Source organism: Eutrema salsugineum, unplaced genomic scaffold (genome assembly GCF_000478725.1).
Source record: "Eutrema salsugineum unplaced genomic scaffold, Eutsalg1_0 scaffold_1, whole genome shotgun sequence".
Lineage (NCBI taxonomy): Eukaryota > Viridiplantae > Streptophyta > Magnoliopsida > Brassicales > Brassicaceae > Eutrema > Eutrema salsugineum.
Genome location: NW_006256909.1, coordinates 10,126,604 through 10,154,346, shown reverse-complemented (window position 1 = coordinate 10,154,346; position 27,743 = coordinate 10,126,604). Strand labels below are relative to the sequence as shown.

Sequence of the window (27,743 nt, the reverse complement as noted above, 5' to 3'; positions counted from 1 at the left end):
CAAGAACAAGTAGTGTTTAGAACAAGATAGATACTAAATGAGCATTTAAGATTAAGAAAAAAGGGAACTGTAGAGTTCCCTTGGTCTACAAAAAACGTTCATCTTCATAACTCAAGTGGTCCCTTGCTCTCGACCCATCCACTTCTCCCTTCTCACAAATAAGACGAAAGCCACACTCGGTTGTGTCCTCTTCTCTTTAATGCTCTGTTTTGCTCTTTCACTATAAACACAACAAGACATGATGGTTTTCTTGAGGAATTTGTCTGAGTTCCAATGCGGCTGCTATCATCTGATCCTCAACCCCAACTGACCTCTACATGTAAGTCCCAGAGTTGCAGCTGGAAGCCTTACTCTCATTCCAATGACTTTGCTGCCAACGCCTCTCTTCTTCTCATCATCATCTTCTCTTCTCTCATCTGCGTTCTCGCTCTCCACGCTGCCCTACGTTGTTGCCTCCGTCCAGCCCTCCAAAATGACTCTAAACCCGACCCTGAGCCTGAGGCCTCCCATTCGGAAGCTTTCCCGACACTTGTCTACTCCCCTGGGCTGAATCTGGCGGGCGCTGAAGCAGAGTGTATCATTTGTTTGTCTGAGTTCGAAGACGGTGACACTCTCCGCGTGTTGGACAGATGCAAACATGGATTCCACATTCACTGCATCCAGCAATGGTTCTCCTCCAACCCCTCCTGTCCCACTTGCCGCACAAACATCTTCTCCTCGCCTAGTGGAACTCCTTAGTCAGATCAGTGCAGCATTTTTGGTTTTGCCTACTTTTTCCCTTTTATTTTCATTCTCACCTCACACCTCTATCATGTTTTCGAGGCTAGTTTATTTATTTCCAACCTAGTTGTTTTATATAATCCATGAAATCATAAACACACAGACAGAAAAGTGATATAAAGTTGCTTTTGTGAACCAGTCTGTACCTAGCAAAAACAAACACACACCATGTGTAAAGAAGCAAATGGCAAACATTACCACAAAGCATAGAGGGGCCAAAGGATTTATTCAGTGTTGGAGTTCAAGAAATATGAGGTATCAAAGGTGTTAACTACCCACTTGTTGGATAAGAAAGAATGAGTTGTAACTGGATAACATAATGAATACAGAGTGAAAGAAAAAGAACAAAAAAAAAATTTGAATGAGAGTTGAATTAGGAGCATTAATTAACTTGATTGGCATTCTGGACCACATTCACGAGTTATCAACACACTTCTCAGACACCATTCTTAGAGGATAAAACATTGAATCAACAAACTCTTCCGTTGAGGCGTGCCTATCAATACAAAGTTAGAATGCATTATTAAATTAAGTCTCAATTAATAATATAATCGTTCTAATTTCGTACAAAAAGCAATTTGACTAATATTATACTAAATAAAATAAAATGAAGGTAAACAACAATAATTATTACTTCTAAAACATAATTTTTCTCAATTTTTTTCATAATTCACTATCCAAATATTCTTATATCTAAGTATAAATTCATAAAAGTCTACAACCAAAGTATAAAGATATAACAAGACCAATAAAATCTAAAATTTCTACCTTAACCAAGCCAGTCCTTCAAGAGCACATGCCGCTAATGCTAATGCTAATGAAGTCCATAAGTTTGCAAAGCATATTGCAGCAGCACTGTCACAACTCCAGTAAAAATCGTCATTGCAACCCAAGGGTGGATAAAACCTCCTATACCAATGGGTAATACACCTCATAGAATGATCCAAGATATAGATCTGGTAGCTTTAACTGCAATGACGTTGCGTTGAGCATTTTCCACCAATGCGTTGAGCATTTTCCACCAACACGTTTTGAAAAGATCAAGTTAATACTAGCAAATACATAGAAATTTTACTTAGAACAAAATCAACAGTTTTACACGAAAGTTCATTTAAATAAAGATCTATACAAACTACTAGAACTCTTTAGCATCATGACACAATTAGACCTAGCAGTTATATCCAGTGATTGAAGAGATAGACTGATAAATTTAAAGTGTAATTGGTCTTATCAGTCCATGAGTGATACAATATTGCATTAATTTCGTGTTTATTGTTTATTAATTTTTTAATTAGTTCCTAATTTAAAACAAAATTCACATTGTATACTAAAACTTTAAAAGTTAGCAATAAATGAGATGGACTCTTCAAAAATTTATTTAAATAATGGGCAGGTAGGCCTTTTTATAACATTGGGCCCGTAGGCCAATGTTTCTCTTTTATAGGCCATAGGCTCGGCCTACTCTTCCCTCTTGAATCTTGATTCATCATCTCTAAATGAAAGCATTTTTGCTGTTCCAAGGCTGAATCAGACTCCATCTTGAACTTGCATTCCCAGCCCCAGGGAACAATCAGGCCGCATATGTGACCACTACTAAACAACATCCTATCATGGATTTCTTCAATGGAGAACTGATCTTTTGGCAAAACTTGCTCTATATATCCTGCCATCTCTGAGACAGCTTTTGCTGTAAGCTATGGAGAGCACAGTATGCTCGTAAATCATAAACAAGCTCTCTGTCCCAAGAGTTACAGATATTTAGCAATTCTCAGCGCATACTGTTTCAACTTTACTAGAATGCTCCTATTAGGTGTCACTGAAAAGAATCTGATAGAACCTTTTTCTCTCTTCTGGATCAAACATACCACCTGGTCGACCCCCAAGGTTCTCTTGTTCATCAACATCATCTCCATCCTGAATCCTGTCTTTCTTTCGCACCATAGGCTTCACAGATTCAATACCTTTCTCTCTCTTCTTCTCTAAGTTAGCCAAATACCGCCTGTGATTGTACTCATACAAGCCCTGCTGCATCAATTCCCCAAATTTATCCTTGACAACAACAAGCGGGTCCTTGTGAATCAATTCTGAGCCATTGTAGCCTTCCCTAAGGACCACAGTGTGAACCTGATACTTGTTTGATACGTAGAATATGCATGGATGTTTCAGAAGCATACCATTTAGCTTCTCTGGCAACCCAAACTCCCTCTTGAAATGATTCAGCTTTACGACTGATAGCTTCTTCCACAGAGTCAACGAGAGTAACTCGTGCACCAGACCAACGCTTCTCTTCTCACTCTCCTTTGAACCCTCGACAAGATCCCCAGGATCTTGATATGGAGATATGTAAGGAGAGGCGTTAAACTCAATGAACCTCTCCCACGGGTTGGTCCATGTGGTGGGCAGAGAGCAAGTGAAGCTAGGCTCAGAGCCACGTTCACTCGCTGCAGCTTCCACTGCAGAAACAGCCAGCTCAGGCTTCCAAGACAAAAGCTCGATCTCCATTGAGCTCTTCCTGCCACTGTAATTCACTAACCGAAACAAATCTGAGTACTTTGGTAGTATCCTGATAACATAATCATCAGTGAACCCAAAGCTCCGCTTCAACTCGTTAAGCTTCACGACATTGAGCCGCTGATTAACACTCATCATAAGCAGCTTCGCAAGCCTATCTGCGAAGACAGGCTCTTGTGAATCTTTGACCAACTCTTCTTCTTCCACAAGAGTCATCATGGGTTTTGTCAAACGACAGTAATACTCATCTTCCTCGAGATAAACATCGAAACAACATGGATACTTCTTAAGCCAGTTCATGGCCTTCCCCTGAAGATCAAGGGTCTTAAACTTCTTCTGTAGAAACTTAACCGGTGCGACCTGATTGGGACACCTTAAGATGATGTTCTTGAGCCGACTGTTAACTATCCATCTTTTGTTACGCGAGAGGGCTGATTCGAGATCGGGGTCTTTCTTCGTTGAGCAAAGCGAGAATCTTCGGATTAGAATTGAAACAGATTTGGCACGATGATGGATAGCAGACGAAGAACCCAGAATTCCAAACAACTCGCGGACCAAAGCCATATCAGTGTCGATGAGCAACTCTAATCCAACACCGAAAGCTTAGATTTTGGCATCTATTACTCAAAACTCAAAAACCCAATTACTGACGAATTGAAAAACCGCACCTTTACAATGGGGAAGCAATGTGCTCTTAGGATGGGTATCATTATCAAAGGAGCACAACAGAAACCCTAAATTAACATGCCCGAGAAGACGAAGAATTTGCCTAAGTTTTCACGAGGGAAGAGGTCATCTGTTTCGCTGATGATTAGATAGATAGACCTAAATTAATCGGTACTTGCAAATTAACCAAATCATCCATTAAACCAAATTTAATCTGTAATTGATTTTAACTCGAGAGTAATTATGCTTATGAACAGCATCCAATTTTTGCGAGGGAAGATCGTGTGGTGGAGATACGAACACATAAGCCCATGAAAAGGGCCTCGTTGATTAGTGCTGTGTGTCAGTGTGTGAATGCAGACAGCAATTAGTCTCTGAATGAGTCTTACTTCAGACAAGTCAAAGCTTATAACTTTTATTGGACAGAATATTAAAATTCTTTGACGATTCAAAACAATCACCATCAGTATCAAGAAAATAAGAAAACTCACTTTTTCGACGAGGAATCAGAGAGCAAAAATAAACAGAGAAGAATCGAGAGAGTGAAAGAGAGATCTAGTGATGGGGTGCGACTCACATGGCAATCTAAGCGACACAGAGTTCAGCAAACCGTTGCCGTCGATAGGTATATACGTGGCTGCCGCTTCACTGATCTGTGGAGCTGCCATGTTTGCAGATCTTCTTCACGGAATCCGTCACCGGAAGTTTTGGTTTCCTTGCAAATTCTTCTCACTCAACGCCACAACTCTCACTTTCATATCCGTCTGTGTCAAACTCTCTTTGGATCTCAACACTTCCATGCCAAGTCGCCAAGATCAGCTCGCTAAACTCAGCAGCAGCGTTTTCTTCTGCACCGTGATGGCTAATTCCATGCCTTCTCTTGGTTTCATGGTCACTCAAGACATCGTCATGAACCTCATGGCTTTAGGGATTCTGGTCGTCACCGACGTTGTCAACATCTGTATCCAATTGGGTACAGGTGCAATCTACGTTTTCCCACAAGAACACGCGCTCGTTATTGTTATCATGTTTCTAATGTTTATGATCTTGAGCTTCTCTGCTATCACAGTTCCCTCCACAAAGCGTTTCTTAGAGCTCAAGTACAAGAAAAAGTATGTGTTCGCTTTGAAGCAGTGTCCTTCGTATACAGAGAGAAGAAGAGGCGTTCCTGAGCTGAAAGAAGATCTGATGAAATTCTGGATGATGGCTCACACTTCTAGCCCTCAGTTTGTGATGGCTCGCTCTGTTACTTGCACCACCTCTGGTTTCCTCTGTTTCTTGAGTGCAGTCACGTTGACTGAAGCCATGGTCCGGTCTTACTTTCTTCAACCCCGGTCACTTAGGTTCTGTAATGGAAACTCTGACTACAAATGGTCAACCACTTTGGTTTTAGTCTCCCAGACAGCTGCAGTAGCCATAGGAACCGTTGCTCCGGCGACCAGATGGGTTAATGCAGTGAACTTGAGGTGTCCATCAAGAGCAAATAAAATTTTGAGAGATGAGTTGAGAGTAGAGAGTTATTGGGTAGAATGTCTCACTGAGAAGAAAGAAAGTCCCTTGAAACTTTGGATCTTCCATGGTCGTCGCAGCAGGAAGCTTGCACACGACTTAAACCGTTGGATACTTGATGTTTGTATTGCGACACAGTATGGGATCGTGTTGGCAAGCAAGCTTCTCCGTTTCATCACGGTCTACTTTGTGAGTAGAATCTTGCTATGTTGTTATATTTTCAGAATCAGTTCTATCTCAAACGCTGGCTCATCCTCGGGATCAAATTCTTCAGCGAGACGATTTGTTCTGTATCTTGAAGGAGAGGAGGAGCTGGTTGATTATATGGCACGGAGCAACCGTGAGGCCACAGACCACTTGATCCAAAAGGGTCGGAAGAAACAACCCATATGCTTGATAGAGCTCTTAGAAGCACGTAGCCAAATCTCAAAAGGATTTGAAGGGATTAGAGATTTTGACAGCGACGAGGTCGCTTCACTAACTTCTGGAGAGCCACCTAATTGTTGGGCGCTTCCACTAGTAACACTAACGAGTATCGCTGTTGCTCTTCCAAAAATCAAGCCTTGCTCTTTAAAGAAGTTATTGAAGGCTGTAAATGAGGCATTGTGCTATGTCAAAAAGTTTGAAGACGTCTTAGACATTGAAGGAGAGTTAGTTAACAGCAGGAAAGCTGCAGAAGTAGTTTGGTTAGGAGTTGATCTCTACCACAAATGGCTCAACGTGGATCTCCGAAAACTATCCAAGCAACATGAAACAACAACAACACCAGAAGAAGTTCTTAGAGAGCTAGTGGATATAGCGAAGAAAGAGTTTACAGAGTCGTGGCAGAGCAATCTCATATTTTGCATGACGCATAAGCCTTCGCACTGGCCCATCAAGACTCTAGCAGCAAACTCGATGTACCGAATAAGCCAAACCCTTTTGGAGAAATATGAATCAAGAAACATTGGAACAGAGGATACTCTGTTGAAAGATGTGGAAAGAATGGTATCGGACATAGTCGCAGGATGTTTTTGCAACACGGCACAGGTAATAGGAATGAAGTGTTTGGTGACAGCAGTGGAAGTGAGAGAAGCGTCGGTGAGAGAAGCGGCAATGCATCTAGGGAGAACAGAGAAGATACTTGAGATTGTGGACAGGAGATGCATGCCTGCTTTGCCTCATCACAAAGTGGCAAAGATTGATGAATGGAGAGAGTTTTATAGAACCAACGAAGCCATCTCTTTCACTCATCCTTCGTCTCAATGTACTACCCGTGAACTTGTTCTCACCTTAGATTAACATTTTAATGTCTAAATAGTTACAGCAATAATACGCATTTTTGTCGGTTAATGCACAAGTCAAACTATCAAATTTGCTTTGTTGACAAGCAAAAACGACTCTTCCAACGCATTTATCCTCCTAATTATTTGCAATAGCATGTCTCTCTCTTAGACCAATGCAAGTGTAAATAATATAACCTTGTCAACAAAAGCTGCTTTTGATTTTAATTTTCTTTTCTTCTTCTTAAAGTTTCAGGATTCTATATTGAGAATAAAAAGAAAAAGCATTGCTAAACTTCAAACCACCTTGAGACAAAAAAAACCGGTAAAACTAAACACTTAAACAGTGGGCTGGTTCCTGTTTCCGACCAAAAACTATTTAAAAACAGATTAGATAATCGATTTGTCAATTTACAAGTGGAAACAGATATTTTCACTTTCCCTTATAAGTAGACTTTCCCACTCACACCAAAATTCGACAAAGAAAAAAGAAACAAAAATCGTCACTGAAATTGCTACAGTTGATCTTCAATGGAGAACAATAACGCATCGAGTTCATCGCTGGGCCCAGGTGGGCTGGATCTGACCAGCGCCTTTTTCAAGCCCATCCAAAACTCCGATCCTCCAATCCCCACCAACCGCTGCACCAAGATCTCCGTCGTCGGCGTCGGAAACGTCGGCATGGCCATCGCTCAAACCATCCTCACTCAGGATCTCGCCGACGAGATCGCACTCGTCGACGCCAAGCCTGATAAGCTTCGCGGCGAGATGCTCGATCTCCAGCACGCCGCCGCTTTTCTCCCCCGCACCAAAATCACAGCTTCCGTCGACTACGACGTCACCGCCGGATCCGATCTCTGCATCGTCACCGCCGGCGCTAGACAGAACCCCGGCGAGTCCAGGCTTAACCTCCTTCAGAGAAACGTCGCTCTCTTCCGCCACATCATCCCTCCGCTCGCGAAGTCATCTCCTGATTCGATCTTACTCATCGTCTCCAATCCCGTCGATGTTTTGACCTACGTCGCCTGGAAACTCTCTGGTTTTCCGGTGAATCGAGTGATTGGATCGGGCACCAACCTAGACTCCTCTCGGTTCCGATTCCTAATCGCCGATCATCTCGACGTCAATGCTCAGGACGTACAGGTCAGTTCCATCAAAAGTTAGGGATTTGTGTTATGATTTCCGAAAAAAAAAACGTTTTTTTTTTGTTGGTAAAAATGTTAAGATGCAAAAAAGCATTCTTTCTCATTGTCACAGATTTGATGTTAAATGGTTTGATGATGAGAGGATGATCAATGGTTTTTTTGCAGGCATTCATTGTAGGAGAGCATGGAGATAGCTCAGTGGCATTGTGGTCGAGCATAAGTGTTGGAGGCATCCCTGTCTTGAGTTTCTTGGAGAAGCAACAGATTGCTTACGAGAAACAAACACTTGAAGACATCCACCAAACTGTTATTGGCGGCGCCTACGAAGTCATAGGACTCAAGGGCTACACTTCTTGGGCGATTGGCTACTCTGTTGCAAGCCTGGCTCGAACCATCCTCCGTGACCAGCGCAAGATCCACCCTGTAACGATCCTGGCTCGTGGATTTTATGGTGTTGACGGTGGTGACGTCTTCCTCAGCCTCCCGGCTCTGCTAGGACGCAATGGCGTGGTCTCTGTGACCAATGTGCATATGACTGATGAAGAGACCGAGAAGCTCCAAAAGTCGGCCAAGACTATATTGGAGATGCAGACCCAGTTGGGACTTTGAACATTATCTCTCTGCTTCAAACTTGTTTGGATTTTTAAACTTTTGTTTTTGATATGATCATCATCCACGGATGTTTTAATGTCTTGATCTCTTTGTGTTATGTAAATGCTTGTTCATGCCGAATGATCTCTTTGTGTTATGTAAATTCTTTGTTTCTATTTAGATTTTAATAGAAACAGAAGAATGATGTTGAGGGTGAAAAAAGTTTAATGGTGTAATGGTTTCAGGCTCTCAGCACACTTTGGGTGTCTCATAATCCTTTCTATTTGTGATATAGATATTTGGCGGTAAACATTATGAATCACACTTTATAACATTTTACATATTTGGTGGTAAACATTATGAATCACACTTTATAACATTTTATATGGTAAACATTATGAATCACATTTTATATTTGTGATATAGATATTTGGAGGAACCCAAGGGCGGTGCGTTAGTAGGTGGGGGGGGGGGGGGGGGGGGGACGTGCTCATTTTATATGTTTCTGTCCTGAATCAGTTGGTAAAACATGTCTCTCGTAATCATTAGGTGAAATGTTCGATTCCCCTACTTTTTTTTTTGTATAAAAAACTTTAAATGGCCAAAGGCATTTATATATTATATATTTATCTATAAAACTATTTCATATCTTACAACATTTTACACTATGATTTGAATTATTTTATTTGAAAATATATCAAAGCAAAAGTTTATAAATATTTTACTATTTTTAAAGAGTTAAACAAAAAAAAATATTTTTAATAGTTCATGGATTGACTAGAAAATTTGGAATCATGTGCATATTAACAATGCATATTAACAATGCATATTAGAATTGATGTCTCAAAATTGTAGTTATTTGCGAGTTATCTTGAAGAATAATTTATAGATTATCCCACTATATATAAATTTAGGTTTTAATTTTCAAATTTTTTAAAAAACTGAATCTTGCAAATCAAAATATTAGTTTAAAAATAAATGATATATTCAATTTACTAAATACTTTGATATACACAAAACTTTTAAAAGCCAAATATAATGTGCACAAAACTTGTATGTATAACAATTAATCTTCAATTATCACCAAAATAATGATGACACCTTCAATTTTTCCAATTTTCGAAAGGATTACAAGATAGCCACATACTTATGCCATGAAATTCATCAAACTCAACGCTTTTAGCTTTTTAAAGTGAGAAAGATCAGTGGCAAAACAATAAGCCATCTTTGGCTAGTTGACTTAGCTGATAGTGACCATTTAGGCAGAATTGAAACTTAAGGTGACAATGTGAATGAAGCTAAAAACTGTAGATGTTCTAACAAGAAATCATCGGCCTGATCATTTTCTCTCCTGAGAAAGGACTTGTGAATCGGAAAACAAACACTCATATATGTAAAGATATAAATATATACCACAAAAAGAGTACTAAATGACGGATGACTTACCGCTGATATTGTTACGCTGATTCGGGTGACTGGAGAAACAAGGTGTGGTCTTGCATCGGTAATCAGGTCTATCAGTATGGAAGATTCCCATATAACCTTCATTTCCTCCAAAATAGTCCATGATCTTGCAATATTGTTGAGGATTGAATAAGTTTAGATTTCCGTAACAGCAACCGCCAGACAATGTATATGCGCGATGGCTTCGTTTTAGACCTCACTCAATATTTTTTCATCAGTTTTCCCCCATCGAGGTGTGCAGGCGGTATGAGGTTTTCATGGTCCCACACCATGAAAACCGGACGATAATGAGCACTAGGAGCTCGAGTGAAAGGAGGATAAATTTTATTGTTTGCCACAACTCAAGAATCCGTCCAGAAAGATATCAGGCGTACTTTCCGAGTCTTGCAAGTTCGTTTTGCAATTGTTAAAAATCCAGTTCTAATTTGGATTAAAGAAAAGATTGGGAAGATTATGAGAGCATCCGTCATATTGCACAATATGATTGTAAAAAACAAAAGATGTAGCTACACTCTGTATGATATATCAGAATTCTAACAACCAGATGGATGCAGATCTTCACAAGTGGATATGACATACTTCTACAGATATACCTACAAATCTCGTCAATATGATCGGTATTTGAAATCATCAATTTCAATGGTGAAAGAATATTAACAATTTCAATGTTTTGTTCTCCTTTGTCTTATCCATTTTTACTGTTTGATGTGTATAAGTGTATCAGTAATCTTTTAAATTTGATACAATGATTCATTCTCCACAACTTTCTTAAACAGTAAATCAGCCAATTGTTTTTTTTTTTCCTAATTACATTGATCCATTGAAAAATATGGTAATTTACCCATCAACCATTGGATCTTAGAGAGAATATTAACAATTTTCAATGTTTTGTTCTCCTCTGTCTTATCCATTTTTACTGTTTGATGTGTATAAGTGTATCAGTAATCATATATATGATTTTAGGCCAACTCTCTCCAGCTGATCGCCACGTCAGCATAGGAAAGAGTGCCACGTGTCACTACAAAAATATCAAAAACTCTCGTCGTCTCGTCTTTTTCTTCTCTATTATCTTTCCAAATCAATCAAATGCAATTCATCGTCTCCTCAACTTCTTTTCCTATACATTTTTGGCCTATAGAAATATCAATATCTCTCAACGCTTGGACGTTTTTCCTTAGCTTCGTCTCTTCTTCTGGTGCTTCGCGATTTTACATCTTTCATCTTGTCTCTTAATTATTATTTTTTGTTCACATCGTTTCCTAATTTTGATATTGGGTTGATCGATCAACCAATCCTGTGATTTGATTGTTTGTATGCCAAATCCACATGATGGTTTAAAAGCTCCACACCATAGACCAACAACTGTTTTACTGGAGCAAAAGGCGTTGTGCCGCAAAAAAACATTACATATGTCGTTAATAACTGCACACAAAACCGAAACGTTTCAAGGCCTCAAGGGTAAGTGATTTCTCTCATTGTTTCACTTAAGATCTATCACAATCCAATCGCTGGAGCATAGATTCAGTAATAGATTACCTTTAACTGAAATTCAATGGCAAAAGTTTTCCAGTTTCCTGCAGCTGCTTATTGAGCTATACTAATTTTTTGGAGTTTTTACCTATTCAATTTTCTGTCAGTGAGTGATCCGCCGGCGAAGAACTTGCAGGAAGCATACATGATGGATGCGAGCGTCTAGAATGGTAATTGATTATTTCGATCTATCTAATTCAAATGATATTTCTTTACGCGTCTCTAATTATGTCTCAAGGTTTATGGCAGCTATTTAGATCTGAAGCAGACAGAGGCAAAACATTTTTAATCTCCGACGTTTAATTTTACTTTGAGACAGATGGATTACGAAAATTACATAGAATTACTGTTTCACGCTTTTCCGCAGCATATGTAGATCAAAAGCTCACTCATTTGCAAGGTTTGAATCTCTTTAACATTCCCTCTTGAGTCTCCAGTTTAGCTTAGTTTTTTCGGGTTCGTTTGTTTTCGTAGCTTAGGCCCTCATTTAGTTTTATTAACTGATTTTTTTCATCTCTTAATGGTGGCAGGTTCAACCACCTGACACCCTTTTGGAATTCGTATCCAAACAAAGAAATGCAGACCATGGGGAACAAAGAAACGCAAAGTTTGATTAAGAAGCTGAAAAGATTAATCGACTATTGCCTAGATGAGAGAAATTTTCTTTTGTGATCAACTGATCATGCTGCCTTGCAGACTTTTAATTGGATTTAGGTTGTGGCTGGTCCATGTGCCCTCGGGTTGGCTATGCCACCGGCAATGCTTGTAAGCTTTCTACTAAGTACAGATATCTCTGCTATGAATCAGACAATGTAAGATGTTGAAGAACATGATATATTCTTTAGGTTGGTACATCATTAGAACCAAGATGAGGATTACTCTTCGTGGTGGTGATATTCTTGAAAAAAATTATTCCGTTGAGTGTTGCCTTTAACAAAACCGGGACACTGACAAAGGGACACACTCTTGTGACTGAAGTTATTATCCTGAAGATCCAAGATTAAGCTCTCTGCTATTTCTGTGTATTTGTAATAAACATATGATTCCTTATGTCTGTAAACATCTGTTTCCTCATGTTCTGACGTCAACACAGTCTGATTGATACTTGGTTAGAAGTTCAGGTTTTGAGGTTAGCAGCTGCTGTTGAATCAAACACTACTCACCCTGTTGGAAAAGGGATTGTTAAAGTAGCTTGGGCTCATAATTAATGACATCACTGCAGGCAGAGGATGGAACATTTACTGAGAAGCCAGGGCTGCATTTGGGAGCTAAGAGTGGGTTCAGCGGTATAATTTGTTCATCTTTTGCATAAGTGTTTAGCTATCGACCAGTTTAACCAACCTTTTCTTCGTTTCATGAAACATCTAATGCCATGGGGAAGAGAATTATATTAAGAACAAGGCATATTGTAATAGGAAAGGAGTTACAAATATTGTCATAGCTTTTTTTTTCTTCTACGTTCCACTTTTGTTTCTCTTTGTTTTGAATTTGATTCAATTTTCTATCAAAAATAAAATATGTAATGTTACACCTCATGGTAATGGAACATTGGTCGCTTCTAGACAACGGAATGTATAATATTATTAACGGTAGCTAAGACAATGTTCATTTTTGTTTTTTCCTTTTCAATACATACTTTTAAAAGCTATATTGTTGTATGTGATGTATAAATAAGAGAAAAGATTATATAATGTATTAATAAAACATATAAATAAAAAAATTTAATATATTTTAAGTATAGCTTTTATAATATGTGTGCAATCACCTAGCTAAAACGATTTATATTTTGACACGGATAGAATAATTGTCTGTTTTCTTTCAATCATTCTAATCATATTAAACCTTATTCTAAAAAAAAACAAGAAGAAAGTATAATTGATTACAGTGTGTTCAATGTTTAAAGAGTACATAGAAACATTAATTATTTAAATTGGTAGAAATATCAAACATTTATAATAGTTCTAATTAAATAATGTATTCAATGTTCAAAGAGTACATGGAAATATTAACTATCTAAATTGATAGAAATATCAAACAAATAAAATAGTTTTGATTAAAGTAATTAGAATTTAAATAATTTAAATATAAATTTTATACATATAAATAATATTAATTTTTTACATGATAATTATAAAAAAAACCGCGCGTTGCGCGGATACTCACCTAGTCTTTTAAATATTAAAACCGTATGGTTGAGAAAATAAGAAAAAGGACCAACCACACATTATACACTCCAAAAATGAAACATACCAATGTGACAAGTGGATCAGTATTACGTGATATTTGTTCAAAAATCTAGACCGCCTGTGGATTAGATATTTAATATTAATTTATTTAATCATTACTTTAATAACTTTCTATGAATGCACACACTCACTCTTTTTTTTTTGTTGAATGGCCACTTGTTATATGCAGACGCTCGTCTTTGGCAAACGAACCACCGTGGTTTCACCTTCCCGTTCAAAACCAAAATCATCAAATTGCTACAATTGTTCTTTGATGGAGAATAATAACGCATCGAGTTCATCTCTGGGCCCAGGTGGGCTGGACCTAACCAGCGCCTTTTTCAAGCCCATCCAAAACTCCGATCCTCCAATCCCCTCCAACCGCTGCACCAAAATCTCCGTCGTCGGCGTCGGAAACGTCGGCATGGCCATCGCTCAAACCATCCTCACTCAGGATCTCGTAGACGAGATCGCCCTCGTCGACGCTAAGCCTGATAAGCTTCGCGGCGAAATGCTCGATCTCCAGCACGCCGCCGCTTTCCTCCCCCGCACCAAAATCACAGCTTCCGTCGACTACGGTGTCACCACCGGCTCCGATCTCTGCATCGTCACCGCCGGTGCAAGACAGAACCCAGGCGAGTCCAGACTCAGTCTGCTTCAGAGGAACGTCGCTCACTTCCGCCACATCATCCCTCCGCTCGCGAAGTCATCTCCTGATTCGATCTTACTCATCGTCTCCAATCCCGTCGATGTTTTGACCTACGTCGCTTGGAAACTCTCTGGTTTTCCGGTGAATCGAGTGATTGGATCGGGTACCAACCTAGACTCCTCTCGGTTTCGATTCCTAATCGCCGATCATCTCGACGTCAATGCTCAGGATGTACAGGTCAGTTCCATCAAAAAGTTAGGGATTTGTGTTTTATGATTTCCTCAAAATGAAAAAAAAAAAAAGCATTCTTTCTCGTTATGGTAACGATGTGTTGTTGAGACGACCCATCAATGGTGTTTCTTTGTTGGTATTTGCAGGCATTCATCGTAGGAGAGCATGGAGATAGTTCTGTGGCATTGTGGTCGAGCATAAGTGTTGGAGGCATCCCTGTCTTAAGTTTCTTGGAGAAGCAACAGATCGCTTACGAGAAACAAACACTTGAAGACATCCACCAAGACGTTATTGGCGGCGCCTACGAAGTCATTGGACTCAAGGGCTACACTTCTTGGGCAATTGGCTACTCTGTTGCTAGCCTAGCTCGCACCATCCTCCGTGACCAGCGCAAGATCCACCCTGTTACAGTTCTTGCTCGCGGATTCTATGGTGTTGACGGTGGTGACGTCTTCCTCAGCCTCCCGGTTTTGCTTGGACGCAATGGCGTGGTCGCTGTGACCAATGTGCATATGAATGATGAAGAGACCGAGAAGCTGCAGAAGTCGGCAAAGACTATATTGGAGATGCAGATCCAATTGGGACTTTGAACACTATCTCTCTGCTTCAAAAGTTTTAAACTTTTTGTTTTCGTTATGAACATCATCCCATGGATGTTCAATGTCTTGATCTCTGTATGTTATGTAAATGCTTGTTCATATGTAAATGCTTGTTCATTTCGAATGATTCCAACTTTGAGTTCTTTAGAGTTTAACAGAAAATTGTGGGGAAAAAAAAAAAGAGTTTAACAGAAACAGAAGAATGATGTGTGATATAGAAGTTTCATTGGGTAATGGTTTCAGTTAGATCATAATTTATCCAAAGACTGCATAATGCAGCTACCAGAATTACACAAACTACTAAATTAAAATATGAATGCTCTGATTTTGTTGGCTTTTTAGGTTATCTTAATAAAATGACTCAATTAGTTAATGTTTGACAATCCAAATAAGCAAAGGGATCTCTCATACTTAAAAGCGAGGGTAAGAGAGAAGCTTAGTTGGAAACCCTAGTGGATTCGAGAGTGAGAGAGAGAGCTTTTGTGCCTTCCATTAATCATTAGTAAGCCGTAGGGTTTAGCTTATACAACTACGATAGGATCGTGCGGGTCTAAAGGAGGTGTTTCTGAGCCCGGCCAAAGATTTATCTCCGCTTCTGGTTGTTCCGGTGGAGACACGGCGGAGATGAAGGGTCTTTTCAAATCCAAGCCGCGGAGTCCGGCTGATATTGTTCGACTGACTCGCGATCTCCTCCCCTACACCGATCGATCTGTCTCCTTCCCTGACCTTAAAGAGTCCAAACGCGAGGAAAAGGTTTCTCTTTTCAATCACAATCTCAAAACCCTGCCCTGAAATCTGATTAATCGTTGTCGGTTTCATCCTTTCGAATCACGTACTCTAGTGATTCGATTGATAGAGTCCTGCGCACTCAAATCCTGGATTTGATTTCTGACAATTGCTTGCAGGTGGCGGAACTAAACAAGAGCTTACGAGATTTGAAGGTAATACTCTATGGAAACAGTGAGGCTGAGCCTGTAGCCGAAGCTTGTGCACAGTTGACTCAGGAGTTCTTTAAGGGTGATACTCTTCGCCGCTTGATCACATCTCTTCCAAATTTGAACTTGGAGGTAACATCTCGTCACATGATTAAACCGAGAGAGAGACAGCCACTTGAGATGAATTTCTTGGCAGTATGCAAACACTTCAATAAGAAATTTGTCTTTTTTATTAGGCCAGGAAAGAGGCTACACAAGTTGTTGCGAATCTTCAGAGGCAACAAGTCAAGTCACGGCTTATTGCATCTGATTATCTTGAATCCAACATTGATCTTATGGATATTCTAGTGGAAGGGTGAGTTCAGGAGATGGAACTATACAATCGATGCTGCATTACATTAAGCATTTCGTTTATGGATTCCGAATTAAAAGACCTTGATCATGAGGTTTGTTTTATCAATCATGTGGGGTTTCTATGATTTCTCGCAGCTTTGAAAACACAGATATGGCGTTACACTATGGTACTATGTTTAGAGAGTGCATTCGCCACCAGGTTGTTGCAAAGTGAGCAAATTTTATATTTCCTTCGTTTGCAATATTACATACTAAATGTTTTTATCGACAAAGATACAATCTTCTACCCCATTTGTATATAGTAGCGATAATTTATGGAGCATATTATAATGGAAACTGCTTCTCTTTTCGGGGGTTCAGATATGTTTTGGACTCGGAGCACGTGAAGAAGTTTTTCTACTACATACAGATTCCCAATTTTGACATTGCTGCTGATGCTGCTGCAACTTTTAAGGTTCTTGTACACTGCAACATACTTGGAATTTCCACTACAGTCATGATTTTGATTCTTTTTTGTGAAACACGCCATCTTAACTTTTTAGTTCTGTGATATTTCTCTTGCAGGAACTTCTGACAAGGCACAAGTCTACAGTTGCTGCGTTTCTCACTAAGAATGAAAACTGGGTAAGTTCTCTTACAACGTACCAGATCATAAAACTTTTCTTCAAAGCATATGTATCTGTTTCTGTGTTTCATATCTGACAGTGCGGAATTGATATAGTATGATTCTCAGTTGTTTTGGTTTACAGTTTTTTGCAGACTACAACTCAAAGCTTCTTGAGTCAAGTAATTATATAACCAGACGGCAGGCTACTAAGGTAAAGTAACTTAGAGGACTGGTGATATCACAAATGTGTAATCACGAAAACGATAGGAGTGAGTGACAGAGCATCTGATGGATTGTAATGTGTAAAATTTTACAGTTATTAGGCGATATATTACTGGATCGGTCAAACTCAGCTGTGATGACGAAATATGTGAGCTCAATGGATAACTTGAGGATTCTCATGAATCTTCTGAGAGTATGATGCTTACCCGATACCTTGAGTGATTTTAATCTTGATGTCTTGCTTTGCCAAAAGAGATAATAGTATTGGAAATAACTTGAGCTCGTGGATGAAAAACTCCCTTGCAGGAATCAAGCAAGAGCATTCAGATAGAAGCTTTCCATGTTTTCAAGGTATCTTTCTTGTACCCTAAAGACATGGAGTTATTATACTCAGTGAAACAAAATCGTCAGTAAGCCGGTTTTGGCAATTGGATTTTGAATATTTGGAAGATGGCCGTCTTAGAGTGGTGTTAGTTGAGTTTTGAAAATAAAGATTTGAAGGGGCAATCCAAAAGTTCTCTAAATATTGTTGTGTTTGTACAGCTGTTTGTAGCAAACCAAAACAAGCCTTCAGACATCATCAACATTCTGGTGGCAAACAGAAACAAGCTTCTGAGATTGTTGGCTGATATCAAGCTGGACAATGACACCGGTATAGGACTTGTTTTACCAAAGAATGGAACGGATTCTCACCATAAACAAACTTCTAATGTTTATGATTCTTGTCTGTTTTGTGGCAGAGGACGAGGTCGAGAGGGAGAGGTTTGAAAGGTTTGAAGCAGACAAAGCTCAGGTGGTGAGAGAGATTGCAAGCCTTAAGCTCAGTGGCGGACTTACCTAGTATCAACGTCGTGTTTGTGCCCTTGATTTAGTCAGAAATATTTACTCTTGATCTCATTAATTCAATTTTCTACATTAATTTGTTTTTATCGGTCCATAGTTTAAACTTATTCACATGTATTAGTGTCGATAAAATAAAATAGCATTATTATCTCTGTTCAGAAGGAAAAATAGAGGCAAAAGCCCCACATCCTGATAAAAAATAATCATAAATGCATATGGGATTTTGACATTAACCTATTGAAAATGGATAGATAAGCTGATAAACCATTAAAAGGAAAAAACCACACTCTCTATGCACAAAGAGAAAATAAGAACCAAGTCTAATGCCTAATCTTAAGCATACTGAGACCGAGCGCCATTGGATGCTCCACGCTGAGCCGTTTTAGAAGATTCCTCATGTTTCCTTCTCTTAATGACCACATACCAAGTGAAGGCTTCGAGCAGAGCGGCCACAATGGCCAGAGCAACAATGATACCAATGTAAGCGTTTTTCCACTGCTTCTTGGGACTCAATATGTCTAGCCCTTTGAACACGTTCACCACCGCCAGGATGATCACCGTGTAGCCTATCGTGTGGTGGTAAATGTTCCAGTAAAGCCTGTGCTTGTGCTCTGGTTTTGGCCTCAGAAACATCGCAAACACCTAACGTTGTAGCACAAGAAAATATCAAAAGGCTATATATGTATTATTGGTTACCTATTTGATGTGAAGTGTATGTATTATACCTGAACTGTTGCTAGAGAGAAGAGAGCGATCCCAATAGCACGGTGAGTGCTATACTGAATCCCTGGTGAGTCGCCACCGAGTTTGAGACCAGTGGCCCATCCAGCCACGCCGATGACGTAAGCAGAAGCCTGGCAGAAAACGTGAATGTAGAACCAAGCAGGGTCTGCTGATTTGGCTACTCTCAAGTAGCGAGCAATGATTGCACCTATTGGCATCATTATTCCCCAGCTCACTCCATTCAATATTCCATGAATCTGCCACACCATTATTACCACAATCAGTCATTTTTTCAGAGAAAGAAAAAAACAGAGGAAAAGTATCCACAGAAGAAGAATTAACTCACGTTACGTTTCCTGAGCTTGGAACTTCCTCCAGCTCCTCCGGCTGCTGAAGAAACACCGGACACCAGATTGAGAGTGGACATGGTTCGAACATTGTTGCCTGAAGTTGGATGAGGCAGGACACTGTTCCCAGACATTGACCCATCTTGCCACACAGTGTTAATGGTTCCACCATTACCAAGATCCTGTGAAAGCCTCAGAGTTGCCAACACAACCATCTCATTGTTCTCATAAGTTGCAGACAAGCCAGAGACGTTGAAACTCAGCTCACCTTCTTGTAGACTTGTCTGGTAGCTTCTGATAGGGGAAGTGTAAACCCTGACTGTGCCGTCTGATTGTGGATAAGCCACGATGGCTTGAGCGCCCACCATTCCCGTAGACGTTGGGTTCACTGCCCAAGCAACCCATTTTCCAGAGGTGAGCTTGGTGTGGCGATAAGCTATGTGGAGGCTCCCTGTGGAAGAATCGTAAGTGTAGTGGAGGAAAGAATCAAGAAAAGGGAGGTCGTTGCAGGAATCAAAGACATTGTTGCTGGAAAACTTGTAGTTGGAACATGTCTGAGCAAAGGACAGAGTAGCCATTGACATGGAGAGGACTAGAGAGAGACAGAGAATTTGATTCAAGAACTTCATCATTGAGATATGATTACTCATGGGATCAGAATGTGAAGGAAAAGAGGGTTTGTAGAAAAAAAGACTCAGATGTAAGAGAAACAGATGGTTGAAGAAAGAAGAAGGAGAGAAAAGATAGATTAAATATGAAGAGAAAGTGGGGTTAGTTTTGTAGGTTAAGCTGTCTAATAGATATCATAATCTTTTTTCTTACACTTTAATTATAGTTCATATTATGCTTTTTTTTTTTTTTCATATTATGCTTGTTGCTATGGTTTGCTATTTTTTTTGTTTATGTAGTGTGAAAAAAAATGGTTTATTTTTATAAGAGAATTAGTGGCGTAGTCTGTGGATTTATACAACATTAGAATCACTCGTTTTGAAAATAAATAGCCTTTGGAAGTTAAAAAAAAAAAAGGAACAAAACTAGTTTATAGAGGGTAATTAATTTGAAAAAAAAATGGGGAAATTAATAATGGTGAGGGTCAACAACAACCGATTCAATCACACCTGTCTTGCCTGCGTTTGTTTCCAACAACTTATTTTCACATCATTTCTCTCTCTCTCTCTATGCATGTATATTCACAACAACTATTGGGTAGAGGCATCTTGAACCTAAAAGTAACTAAATAATTGAACTTAATTTGTTTGGGGTTATTGTCTTTTACTTAGACTAGTAATATCAAAATATGTCTAAAACATACACATACTTAGACGTGTATAAATAATAATAGCAAAAGAAAAGGACATGGGAGGCAAGGAGGAGTGAATGCAGGTGAGCAACCGCACCGGTCCGTGAGAGATCCGATTAACAAGTGGTTAGGTTGGGTTTAGAGTTTTTGTAGTCATTTTTAGTCAAACTCTCAACTGCCTCCATGTGGTTGTGGGACCCTTTATTTTCCGCGTGTCAACTTAATTTTGGTCCCTCTTAGTCAACCATTCTTGTCTTCTAGAGATGAGCCAGGATTGCAAAAAGAACAAAAAAAAAGACAAAACAAACTGTCAAGAGTGGGATTTGAACCCACGCCCTTTCGGACCCGCACCTGAAGCGGGCGCCTTAGACCAACTCGGCCATCTTGACTGTTTTGACTATAAATCACATTAATTTTTAATATTGCTTTGTCCAGACCGAAACCAAAATTTTATAGTGTGTAATTTATTATCTATATGAATTGCAAAAATATAAGCATTAGATCTCTTACTTGAAATCTCTAAAACAGAAAGCATCACCATTTCTAGAAACAAAACTTAAGTTCTGACATAAATAAGAATGTTCTACCAAACCTAGTGAAGGGTTTACTTGTGATATTGCAAATTAATATCCAGGAGAGAAGAAGACAAGCTTTGGGCAAAGTTGATGGTTTGACTTGCTTCATCAAACTGACAAAGAAAGCTTATTATTGGTAAAAAAAATAACAAAGAAAGCTTATTAATTATTGCCAAGTTACCAAAGGTCACTATTAATAACTTGACATTAAAGAGTGTTGTTACTCTATGGTGAGAATGAGTTGACGTGTGGTACACTGAGACGAAGGATGAGCAGTGGAAGAGATACATTTATTGGTCCTATAAAACTCTCTCCATCCATCGATGATGGCCACTTTGTGATGAGGCATAGGAGGGATGCATCTCCTGTCAATGATCTCAAGTATCTTCTCTGTTCTCCCCAGATGCATTGCCGCTTCTCTCACCGACGCTTCCCACACTTCCACCGCCGTTACCAAACACTTCATCCCCACCACTCTTGCCACGTTGCAAAAGCATCCTGCGACTATGTCCGATACCATCCTTTCCACATCTTTCAACAGAGTATCCTCTGTTCCAACGTTTCTTGATTCGTATTTCTTCAATAGTGTTTGGCTGATTCGGTACATGGAGTTTGCTGCCAGAGTCTTGATGAGCCAGCGCGAGGGCTTCTGCTTCATGGACAACATCAGATTCTTCTCCCACGACTCGCTGAACTCTTTCTTGGCCTTATCCGCCAGCTCTTTAAAAACTTCTTGTGGTTGTATTCTCTGTTGCTTGGATAGTTTCCGGAGATCCACGTTGAGCCACTTGTGGTAGAGATCAACTCCTAACCAAACTACTTCTGCAGCTTTCCTGCTCTTAGCTAACTCTCCTTCAATGTCCAAGACGTCTTCAAACTTTTTGACATAGAACAATGCCTCGTTTACAGCCTTGACTAGCTTCTTTAAAGCGCAAGGCTTGATGTTTGGAAGTGCAACAGCGATACTCGTCAGTGTTACCAGTGGAAGCGCCCAGCAATTAGGTGGCTCTCCAGAGGTGGTCAGAGAAGCGACCTCGTCGCTGTCAAAATCTCTAATCCCTTCAAATCCTTTTGAGATTGGATTGTTTGCCTCCAAAAGCTCTATCAAGTTCACTGGCTGTTTCTTCCGACCTTTTTGGATCAAGTGGTCTGTGGCCTCACGATTGCTCCGTGCCATATAATCAACCAGCTCAGCCTCTCCTTCAAGATGCAGAACAAATTGTCTTGTTGAAGAATTTGATCCCGAGGATGAGTCAGAGTTTGAGGTGAGATAACAACATTGCAAGACTCTGCTCACACAGTAGACCGCGGTGAAACGGAGGAACTTGCTAGCCAACACTATCCCATACTGTGTTGCAATGCAGAGATCAAGAACGCATCGGTATAAGTCATGTGCAAGCTTCCTGCTACGGCGACCATGGAGGATCCAAAGGTTCAAGGGACGTTCTTTCTTCTCAGAGAGACACTCTATCCAATAGCTCTCTACTCTCAACTCATCTCTCAAAGCTTTATTTGCTCCTGATAGACACCTCAAGTTCACTGCAGTAAACCATCTGCTAGCCGGAGCAACGGTTCCTATGGCTACTGCAGTTGCTTGGGAGACAAGAACCAAAGTGGTTGACCATTTATAATCAGATTCTCCATTGCAGAAACCAATTGACCTTATGGGATGTAGAAAGTAAGATCGGAGCATGGTTTCAGCCAACGTGACAGCACACAAGAAACAAAGGAAACCAGAGGTGGTGCAAGTGACAGAGCGAGCCATCACGAACTGTGGGCTACAAGTGTGAGCCATCATCCAGAACTTCATCAGATCTTCTTTAAGCTCAGAGAAACCTCCTCTTCTCTCAGTCTGATACAAAGGACACTGCTGCAAAGCGAGCTCGTAGCTCTTCTTGTATCTAAACTCCAAGAAACGCTTTGTGGCAGGGACTGTGATTGCAGAGAAGCTCAAGATGACGAACATCAGAAGCGTTAGAAGGATAACGAAAGCGTGTTCTTGAGGGAAAACGTAGATGGCACCTGTACCCAACTGGATACAGAGGTTGGCAATGTCGGTGATGACAAGAATCCCAAGAGCCATGATGTTCATGAGGAGATCTTGAGTGACCATGAAACCAAGAGAAGGCATGGAATTAGCCATCACGGTGCATACGAAGACGTTGCTGCTGAGTTTTGCGAGCTGATCTTGACGACTAGGCATGCAAGTGTTGATATCCACGGAGAGTTTGACGCAGACGGCGATGAAGGTGAGTGTGGTGGCGTTGAGAGAGAAGGATTTGCAGGGGAACCAGAACTTGCGGCTGCGGAAGCCACGGAGAAGATCTGCAAACATGGCAACTCCACAGATGAGTGAAGCAGCTGCCACGTAGACACCTATCCAAGGTAAAGGCTTGCTGAACTCTGTATCGCTGAGATTGCCATGGCCGTCACACCCCATTGTAATGCTCTTTGTTGATGTTGTTCTGTTTCTTTCTATGCTTCTTCTTCTTCTTCTGTGTTCTTCTATTTATATGTAGAGTGAGAGTGAGAGAGTGGTGTCTTGACGTTGATAGATGTTGTTGTGAATTCAATGTTCTCAAGACTCATTCAGAAGACTCATTCAGAAACGATGAATGTTTTTTTAACTTGAAACGATGAATGTTGTTATGAATTTAATGTTGTGTAGACTCATTAGGAAACGATAAATGTTGTTATGGATTTAAATGGTGTGTAGACTCATTCAGAAACGATGAATGTTTATAAATTTAATGTTGTGTAGATTCGTTCAGAAATGAACTCGTCAAATTAAGCTGCTTGTTTTGTCTCAAGTTAAAAACTCATTCAGACTTCAGAGACTTGTCACACGTCATGTCAACGCTTCTTCGTCTGATGGTAAGATACGAGACGGAGGCAAATGAAGGAAAAATGGGCTGTATTCGATTTTGATTGTCACTGGGCTTTAAATGGGCTTCTTTGGGCTGAAAGTTTACGGGGCGGGTTATAGAAAATCGGGTCGGGTGAATGGTCCGGCCACATAAACGTTTGAGCAATCCAAAATTCTCAAACTTTAACGACTGAAATGGCGGCCACGTTTCTGCCGGCGACCTCTCTCCGTCTCACTCAATACTCTACTCTCCGATTCTTATCCTTCTTCTCAATCTCTAAACCTTCTCATTCTCTCTTCCGCCCTCTACGCCGCCCGGTACTCCCGCTTCTCGACGCCAATGCTCGCCGGGGATGTTTTTGCACCGCTGTTTCTGAATCTCTCGGCTCCGGAGAGGGAAAGAAAGTTGAGAGTTATGAGAAGCGGTTTGGGAGTAAAGTTGGAGAATTCAGGAGGAAGTTGAAGATAGCTGAAGTGAAAGGAGGAGAAGACCAAGGGCTTGGCCGCGTCGGGGAGAGTCTCAGCATTGTGGGTTGGGTTCGGACACTTCGATCTCAGAGCAGTGTCACGTTTATCGAGGTAAATTATGAGCCCGTGTTCAAAAGAGATTTATTGTTTGCTTGCTGAAGTAATTTTCGTTTGTTTTGAAGATAAACGATGGTTCATGCTTATCGAACCTGCAATGTGTCCTGAATTCGGATGTGGATGGGTATGATCAGGTATAACAAAATTGAAGACATACATTTCAAATGCTATTTCATTGCTTTTGACTTGAGAGCCTTTGGATTTTATAAGATCTCATTTCAGTCATTTTTTTGGGAATAATAGGTAGAATCTGGTTCGATCTTGACTGGAGCATCGATATCTGTACAAGGTACTCTTGTGGCCAGCCAGGGAACAAAGCAAAAGGTGGAACTGAAGGTTGAGAAAATCATTGTGGTACGTCTTTGCTCCTTCTACTTTGAGTTTCTTGAAACTTGAAAATACGTTTCTTTGAGTCTTGTCACTTACTACTGCCACTTGATCCCAGGTTGGAAAGTGTGACTCTTCCTATCCCATCCAGAAGAAAAGGGTCAGCCGGGAATTCTTGAGAACCAAGGCTCATCTTCGTCCGAGAACCAATACTTTTGGGGCGGTAATGTTTCTTGTCTTCTAAGGAGAAAGTACATGCAACTTTCCTATTTCATTTACTTTTTTAAGTGTCCTGAAACTGCACAGTCGCATTGCTGCCTTCTTGGTTAATTGATGTCTAATGGCAATTAAAATTGCAGAACATCTCTTTTTTTTTCAGGTGGCGAGAGTTAGGAATGCTTTGGCATATGCTACACACAAGTTCTTTCAAGAACGTGGATTTATCTGGGTGGCAAGCCCAATTATCACAGCGGCGGATTGTGAAGGAGCTGGGGAACAGTTCTGTGTCACTACACTCGTAAGGACCTTAGCTCTCACCATCACAGTATTCTGTTAATAACTCATAAACAGCTTGATCGTTTTAACTAAGTACTACAACTCTCAACTCCACATGGTGGAATTCTTAAAATACACCTAAACTATACTTAACTTTTTAGATTCCCAGCTCCCATAAGACCACCGATTCTTCCATTGATGCAATTCCGAAAACAAAGGGAGGGTTGATCGATTGGTCTCAGGTGTGTTCCAGCTCCACATCTTTTGTATCTTAAGAATGGTAAAAGATGAACTTGCAACTGTAACACTGTAACACTGTATTACTCCTCAGGACTTCTTTGGGAAACCAGCATTCTTGACTGTATCTGGGCAACTCAATGGAGAAACCTATGCGACCGCTCTGTCAGATGTATAAGCTGACTTCCTCGTTTAATCATGATCTAGATTTTGGTTAGTAAGTGTCTGAATTTCTCATCTGTTTGACTTTCCAGGTATACACATTTGGTCCTACCTTTCGAGCTGAGAATTCCAACACTTCCAGGCACTTAGCCGAATTCTGGGTCAGCATTATTTCATCCTCCAGCCAAACTCACAGTTGAATTTTTTTTAACTAACTGCATTTTTCTGAAGACCTCTCTTTCTACCATATAAGATGATCGAACCCGAACTTGCTTTTGCGGACCTGGATGATGACATGGCCTGTGCCACCGCCTACCTCCAGTACGTCGTATGTTGCTCGGTCACTTGATGTTTCCTTCAAACTAAATGAGCTTGTCAGTTTTGTAACGCCATCTAGGATTAAATTGATTATAATTTATCTCTTGATATTTTGACAGGTAAAATACGTTCTTGATCATTGCAAGGAAGACATGGAGTTTTTTGATACATGGATTGAGAAAGGAATCATTCAACGCTTGAGTGTATACTTTCTGATTCTCACTCTGTGACCAGAAAAGAATGTTGTGTAGTTTGCACTGGCTGATAATATGTTGGTTTTTCTAATCTTTTTTGTGAAGGACGTAGTTGAGAAAGATTTTCTACAGCTGGGTTACACAGATGCCATTGAACTTCTTCTGAAAGCAAACAGAAATTTTGAATTCCCGGTAAATGCTTCACTTTCCCCTTTTAGAATATATTCGAGCTGCAAATTTTGGAATAAAAATGCAAAATTGCTTATGCATTTCTTTTTCTCATGCAAGTTGTACTGTTTTTGGTCTCTGAGCTTGTCTTTTACATGTGTGTGTGTTTTGGTATCTTCTGTGTAAGTAAACTGTGATTCTAAATTCATTTTTAAGTAGGGGTTTTCTCGTAAATGATATTTCGAGTTGAGAAAAAGTCATGCGTTTCCTTGTCCATTAACATGCGGGAAGCTGTGTCTGATAGATTTGCATATTGCAGGTAAAGTGGGGGCTGGATCTACAGAGCGAGCATGAAAGGTACATTACAGAAGAGGCATTCGGGGGTCGCCCTGTGATAATAAGAGACTATCCGAAGGAGATAAAAGCGTTCTATATGCGGGAGAATGATGATGGGAAGACAGTGGCAGCAATGGATATGTTGGTGCCTCGGGTAAGATTGATTAAGATTATGCATGAAACAAAACAAAAAGAAACTTGTTTGATAAGAAGTTGATAATGAACGATGTTGGGTTTGGATAAGAATAGATTGGAGAGCTGATAGGTGGAAGCCAAAGAGAGGAAAGGATTGATGTATTGGAAGCGAGGCTTGATGAGTTGAAACTCGACAAGGAGAGCTACTGGTGGTACCTTGACCTCCGCCGCTATGGTTCAGGTCTCTTTCTTCTTCTGAATCTTTCTAGTTACTTTTTTCTTGAATCTTGCTTCAATGGTCCAGTAAGCGTAGATAGAAGAAACTTGGAGGCTGATGTAATGCCTTTGTTACTGTGTGTGTGTATGTAGTTCCTCACGCAGGATTTGGGCTAGGGTTTGAGAGGCTGGTCCAATTTGCCACCGGAATCGATAACATCAGAGATGTTATTCCTTTCCCGCGTTCACCTGGCTCTGCCGACTTCTGATTACTCCATGTCTCATCCACATTCTTTACCCATCCTTAAACCTCCATTTATTTTTCTCTCTTCATTTCCTCCAAACTCTTGTACTCTTAGGTGCCATTAGTTATTTGAAATAATCGAGAAAGAAAAGAAAAGATCATTGTTTCGTATGGGAGATGAAAGTTTTGGTTTCCTAAAACAATGTCACGAATATACAAACTTCCTCTTATCTCTCAGTACTCAGTAATAAAAGGTTCACCTGTAATAACATATTATATCTCTTTCTATCAACAAAGAATATCTAATATAGTAAAGACGCCTGACAAAATGGTAGCCATTTATTTCCCCAATAAGAAAGTAGGCAGATAGAAATGACAACTATGCCATCCCT

The 27,743-nt window shown here is 40.1% G+C and overlaps 9 protein-coding genes and 1 non-coding gene across 12 annotated transcripts; 6 read left to right on the top strand and 4 right to left on the bottom strand.

Moving 5' to 3' along the window:
- The first annotated feature begins 91 nt into the window (after positions 1 to 91).
- On the top strand, positions 92 to 1,178 carry LOC18029446 (RING-H2 finger protein ATL79). Its single transcript, XM_006414191.2, has one exon. It carries the CDS (start codon positions 274 to 276, stop codon positions 736 to 738), a length of 465 nt encoding a protein of 154 aa, XP_006414254.1. The 5' UTR covers positions 92 to 273; the 3' UTR covers positions 739 to 1,178.
- Positions 1,179 to 2,105: 927 nt separating this feature from the next.
- LOC18029444 (protein WHAT'S THIS FACTOR 1) lies at positions 2,106 to 4,422 on the bottom strand. The gene has a single exon (XM_006414189.2). The coding sequence runs from the start codon at positions 3,853 to 3,855 to the stop codon at positions 2,587 to 2,589; it is 1,269 nt and encodes a 422-aa protein (XP_006414252.1). The 5' UTR covers positions 3,856 to 4,422; the 3' UTR covers positions 2,106 to 2,586.
- A 42-nt stretch (positions 4,423 to 4,464) lies between these two features.
- LOC18029443 lies at positions 4,465 to 6,768 on the top strand. Of its 2 annotated transcripts, XM_024149357.1 has the most exons (2): positions 4,465 to 6,395; positions 6,524 to 6,593. In XM_024149357.1, the coding sequence occupies exons 1-2, from the start codon at positions 4,519 to 4,521 to the stop codon at positions 6,591 to 6,593; spliced, it is 1,947 nt and encodes a 648-aa protein (XP_024005125.1). In that variant the 5' UTR covers positions 4,465 to 4,518. The 2 variants fall into 2 exon arrangements, with proteins under 2 accessions (XP_024005125.1, XP_006414251.1); XM_006414188.2 differs by having other exon boundaries at positions 4,465 to 6,768.
- Positions 6,769 to 7,170: 402 nt separating this feature from the next.
- On the top strand, positions 7,171 to 8,721 carry LOC18029442 (L-lactate dehydrogenase B). The gene is made up of 2 exons (XM_006414187.2): positions 7,171 to 7,871; positions 8,039 to 8,721. Exons 1-2 carry the CDS (start codon positions 7,260 to 7,262, stop codon positions 8,480 to 8,482), a joined length of 1,056 nt encoding a protein of 351 aa, XP_006414250.1. The 5' UTR covers positions 7,171 to 7,259; the 3' UTR covers positions 8,483 to 8,721.
- Positions 8,722 to 13,852: 5,131 nt separating this feature from the next.
- LOC18029440 (L-lactate dehydrogenase B) lies at positions 13,853 to 15,280 on the top strand. Its single transcript, XM_006414186.2, has 2 exons — positions 13,853 to 14,569; positions 14,710 to 15,280. The coding sequence occupies exons 1-2, from the start codon at positions 13,853 to 13,855 to the stop codon at positions 15,151 to 15,153; spliced, it is 1,161 nt and encodes a 386-aa protein (XP_006414249.1). The 3' UTR covers positions 15,154 to 15,280.
- Positions 15,281 to 15,566: 286 nt separating this feature from the next.
- On the top strand, positions 15,567 to 18,274 carry LOC18029441 (putative MO25-like protein At4g17270). The gene is made up of 11 exons (XM_006414184.2): positions 15,567 to 15,915; positions 16,068 to 16,229; positions 16,334 to 16,452; positions 16,587 to 16,661; positions 16,812 to 16,905; positions 17,016 to 17,075; positions 17,201 to 17,269; positions 17,375 to 17,473; positions 17,587 to 17,631; positions 17,824 to 17,932; positions 18,021 to 18,274. The coding sequence occupies exons 1-11, from the start codon at positions 15,787 to 15,789 to the stop codon at positions 18,119 to 18,121; spliced, it is 1,062 nt and encodes a 353-aa protein (XP_006414247.1). The 5' UTR covers positions 15,567 to 15,786; the 3' UTR covers positions 18,122 to 18,274.
- A 70-nt stretch (positions 18,275 to 18,344) lies between these two features.
- On the bottom strand, positions 18,345 to 19,923 carry LOC18029439 (cytochrome b561 and DOMON domain-containing protein At4g17280). The gene is made up of 3 exons (XM_006414185.2): positions 19,193 to 19,923; positions 18,849 to 19,103; positions 18,345 to 18,765 (listed from the first exon to the last, which is right to left on the bottom strand). The coding sequence occupies exons 1-3, from the start codon at positions 19,841 to 19,843 to the stop codon at positions 18,457 to 18,459; spliced, it is 1,215 nt and encodes a 404-aa protein (XP_006414248.1). The 5' UTR covers positions 19,844 to 19,923; the 3' UTR covers positions 18,345 to 18,456.
- An 878-nt stretch (positions 19,924 to 20,801) lies between these two features.
- TRNAL-CAG lies at positions 20,802 to 20,882 on the bottom strand. Its single transcript has one exon. It is a non-coding gene; the product is annotated as a tRNA-Leu (tRNA).
- A 406-nt stretch (positions 20,883 to 21,288) lies between these two features.
- Positions 21,289 to 23,508, bottom strand: LOC18029438. Of its 2 annotated transcripts, XM_024150123.1 has the most exons (2): positions 21,644 to 23,508; positions 21,446 to 21,515 (listed from the first exon to the last, which is right to left on the bottom strand). In XM_024150123.1, the coding sequence occupies exons 1-2, from the start codon at positions 23,506 to 23,508 to the stop codon at positions 21,446 to 21,448; spliced, it is 1,935 nt and encodes a 644-aa protein (XP_024005891.1). The 2 variants fall into 2 exon arrangements, with proteins under 2 accessions (XP_006414246.1, XP_024005891.1); XM_006414183.1 differs by having other exon boundaries at positions 21,289 to 23,508.
- A 621-nt stretch (positions 23,509 to 24,129) lies between these two features.
- On the top strand, positions 24,130 to 27,615 carry LOC18029437 (asparagine--tRNA ligase, chloroplastic/mitochondrial). Its single transcript, XM_006414182.2, has 14 exons — positions 24,130 to 24,513; positions 24,585 to 24,653; positions 24,763 to 24,873; positions 24,965 to 25,069; positions 25,226 to 25,363; positions 25,503 to 25,583; positions 25,673 to 25,750; positions 25,833 to 25,901; positions 25,994 to 26,068; positions 26,178 to 26,261; positions 26,358 to 26,444; positions 26,740 to 26,910; positions 27,006 to 27,132; positions 27,261 to 27,615. Exons 1-14 carry the CDS (start codon positions 24,130 to 24,132, stop codon positions 27,374 to 27,376), a joined length of 1,695 nt encoding a protein of 564 aa, XP_006414245.1. The 3' UTR covers positions 27,377 to 27,615.
- The last annotated feature ends 128 nt before the right edge of the window (positions 27,616 to 27,743 follow it).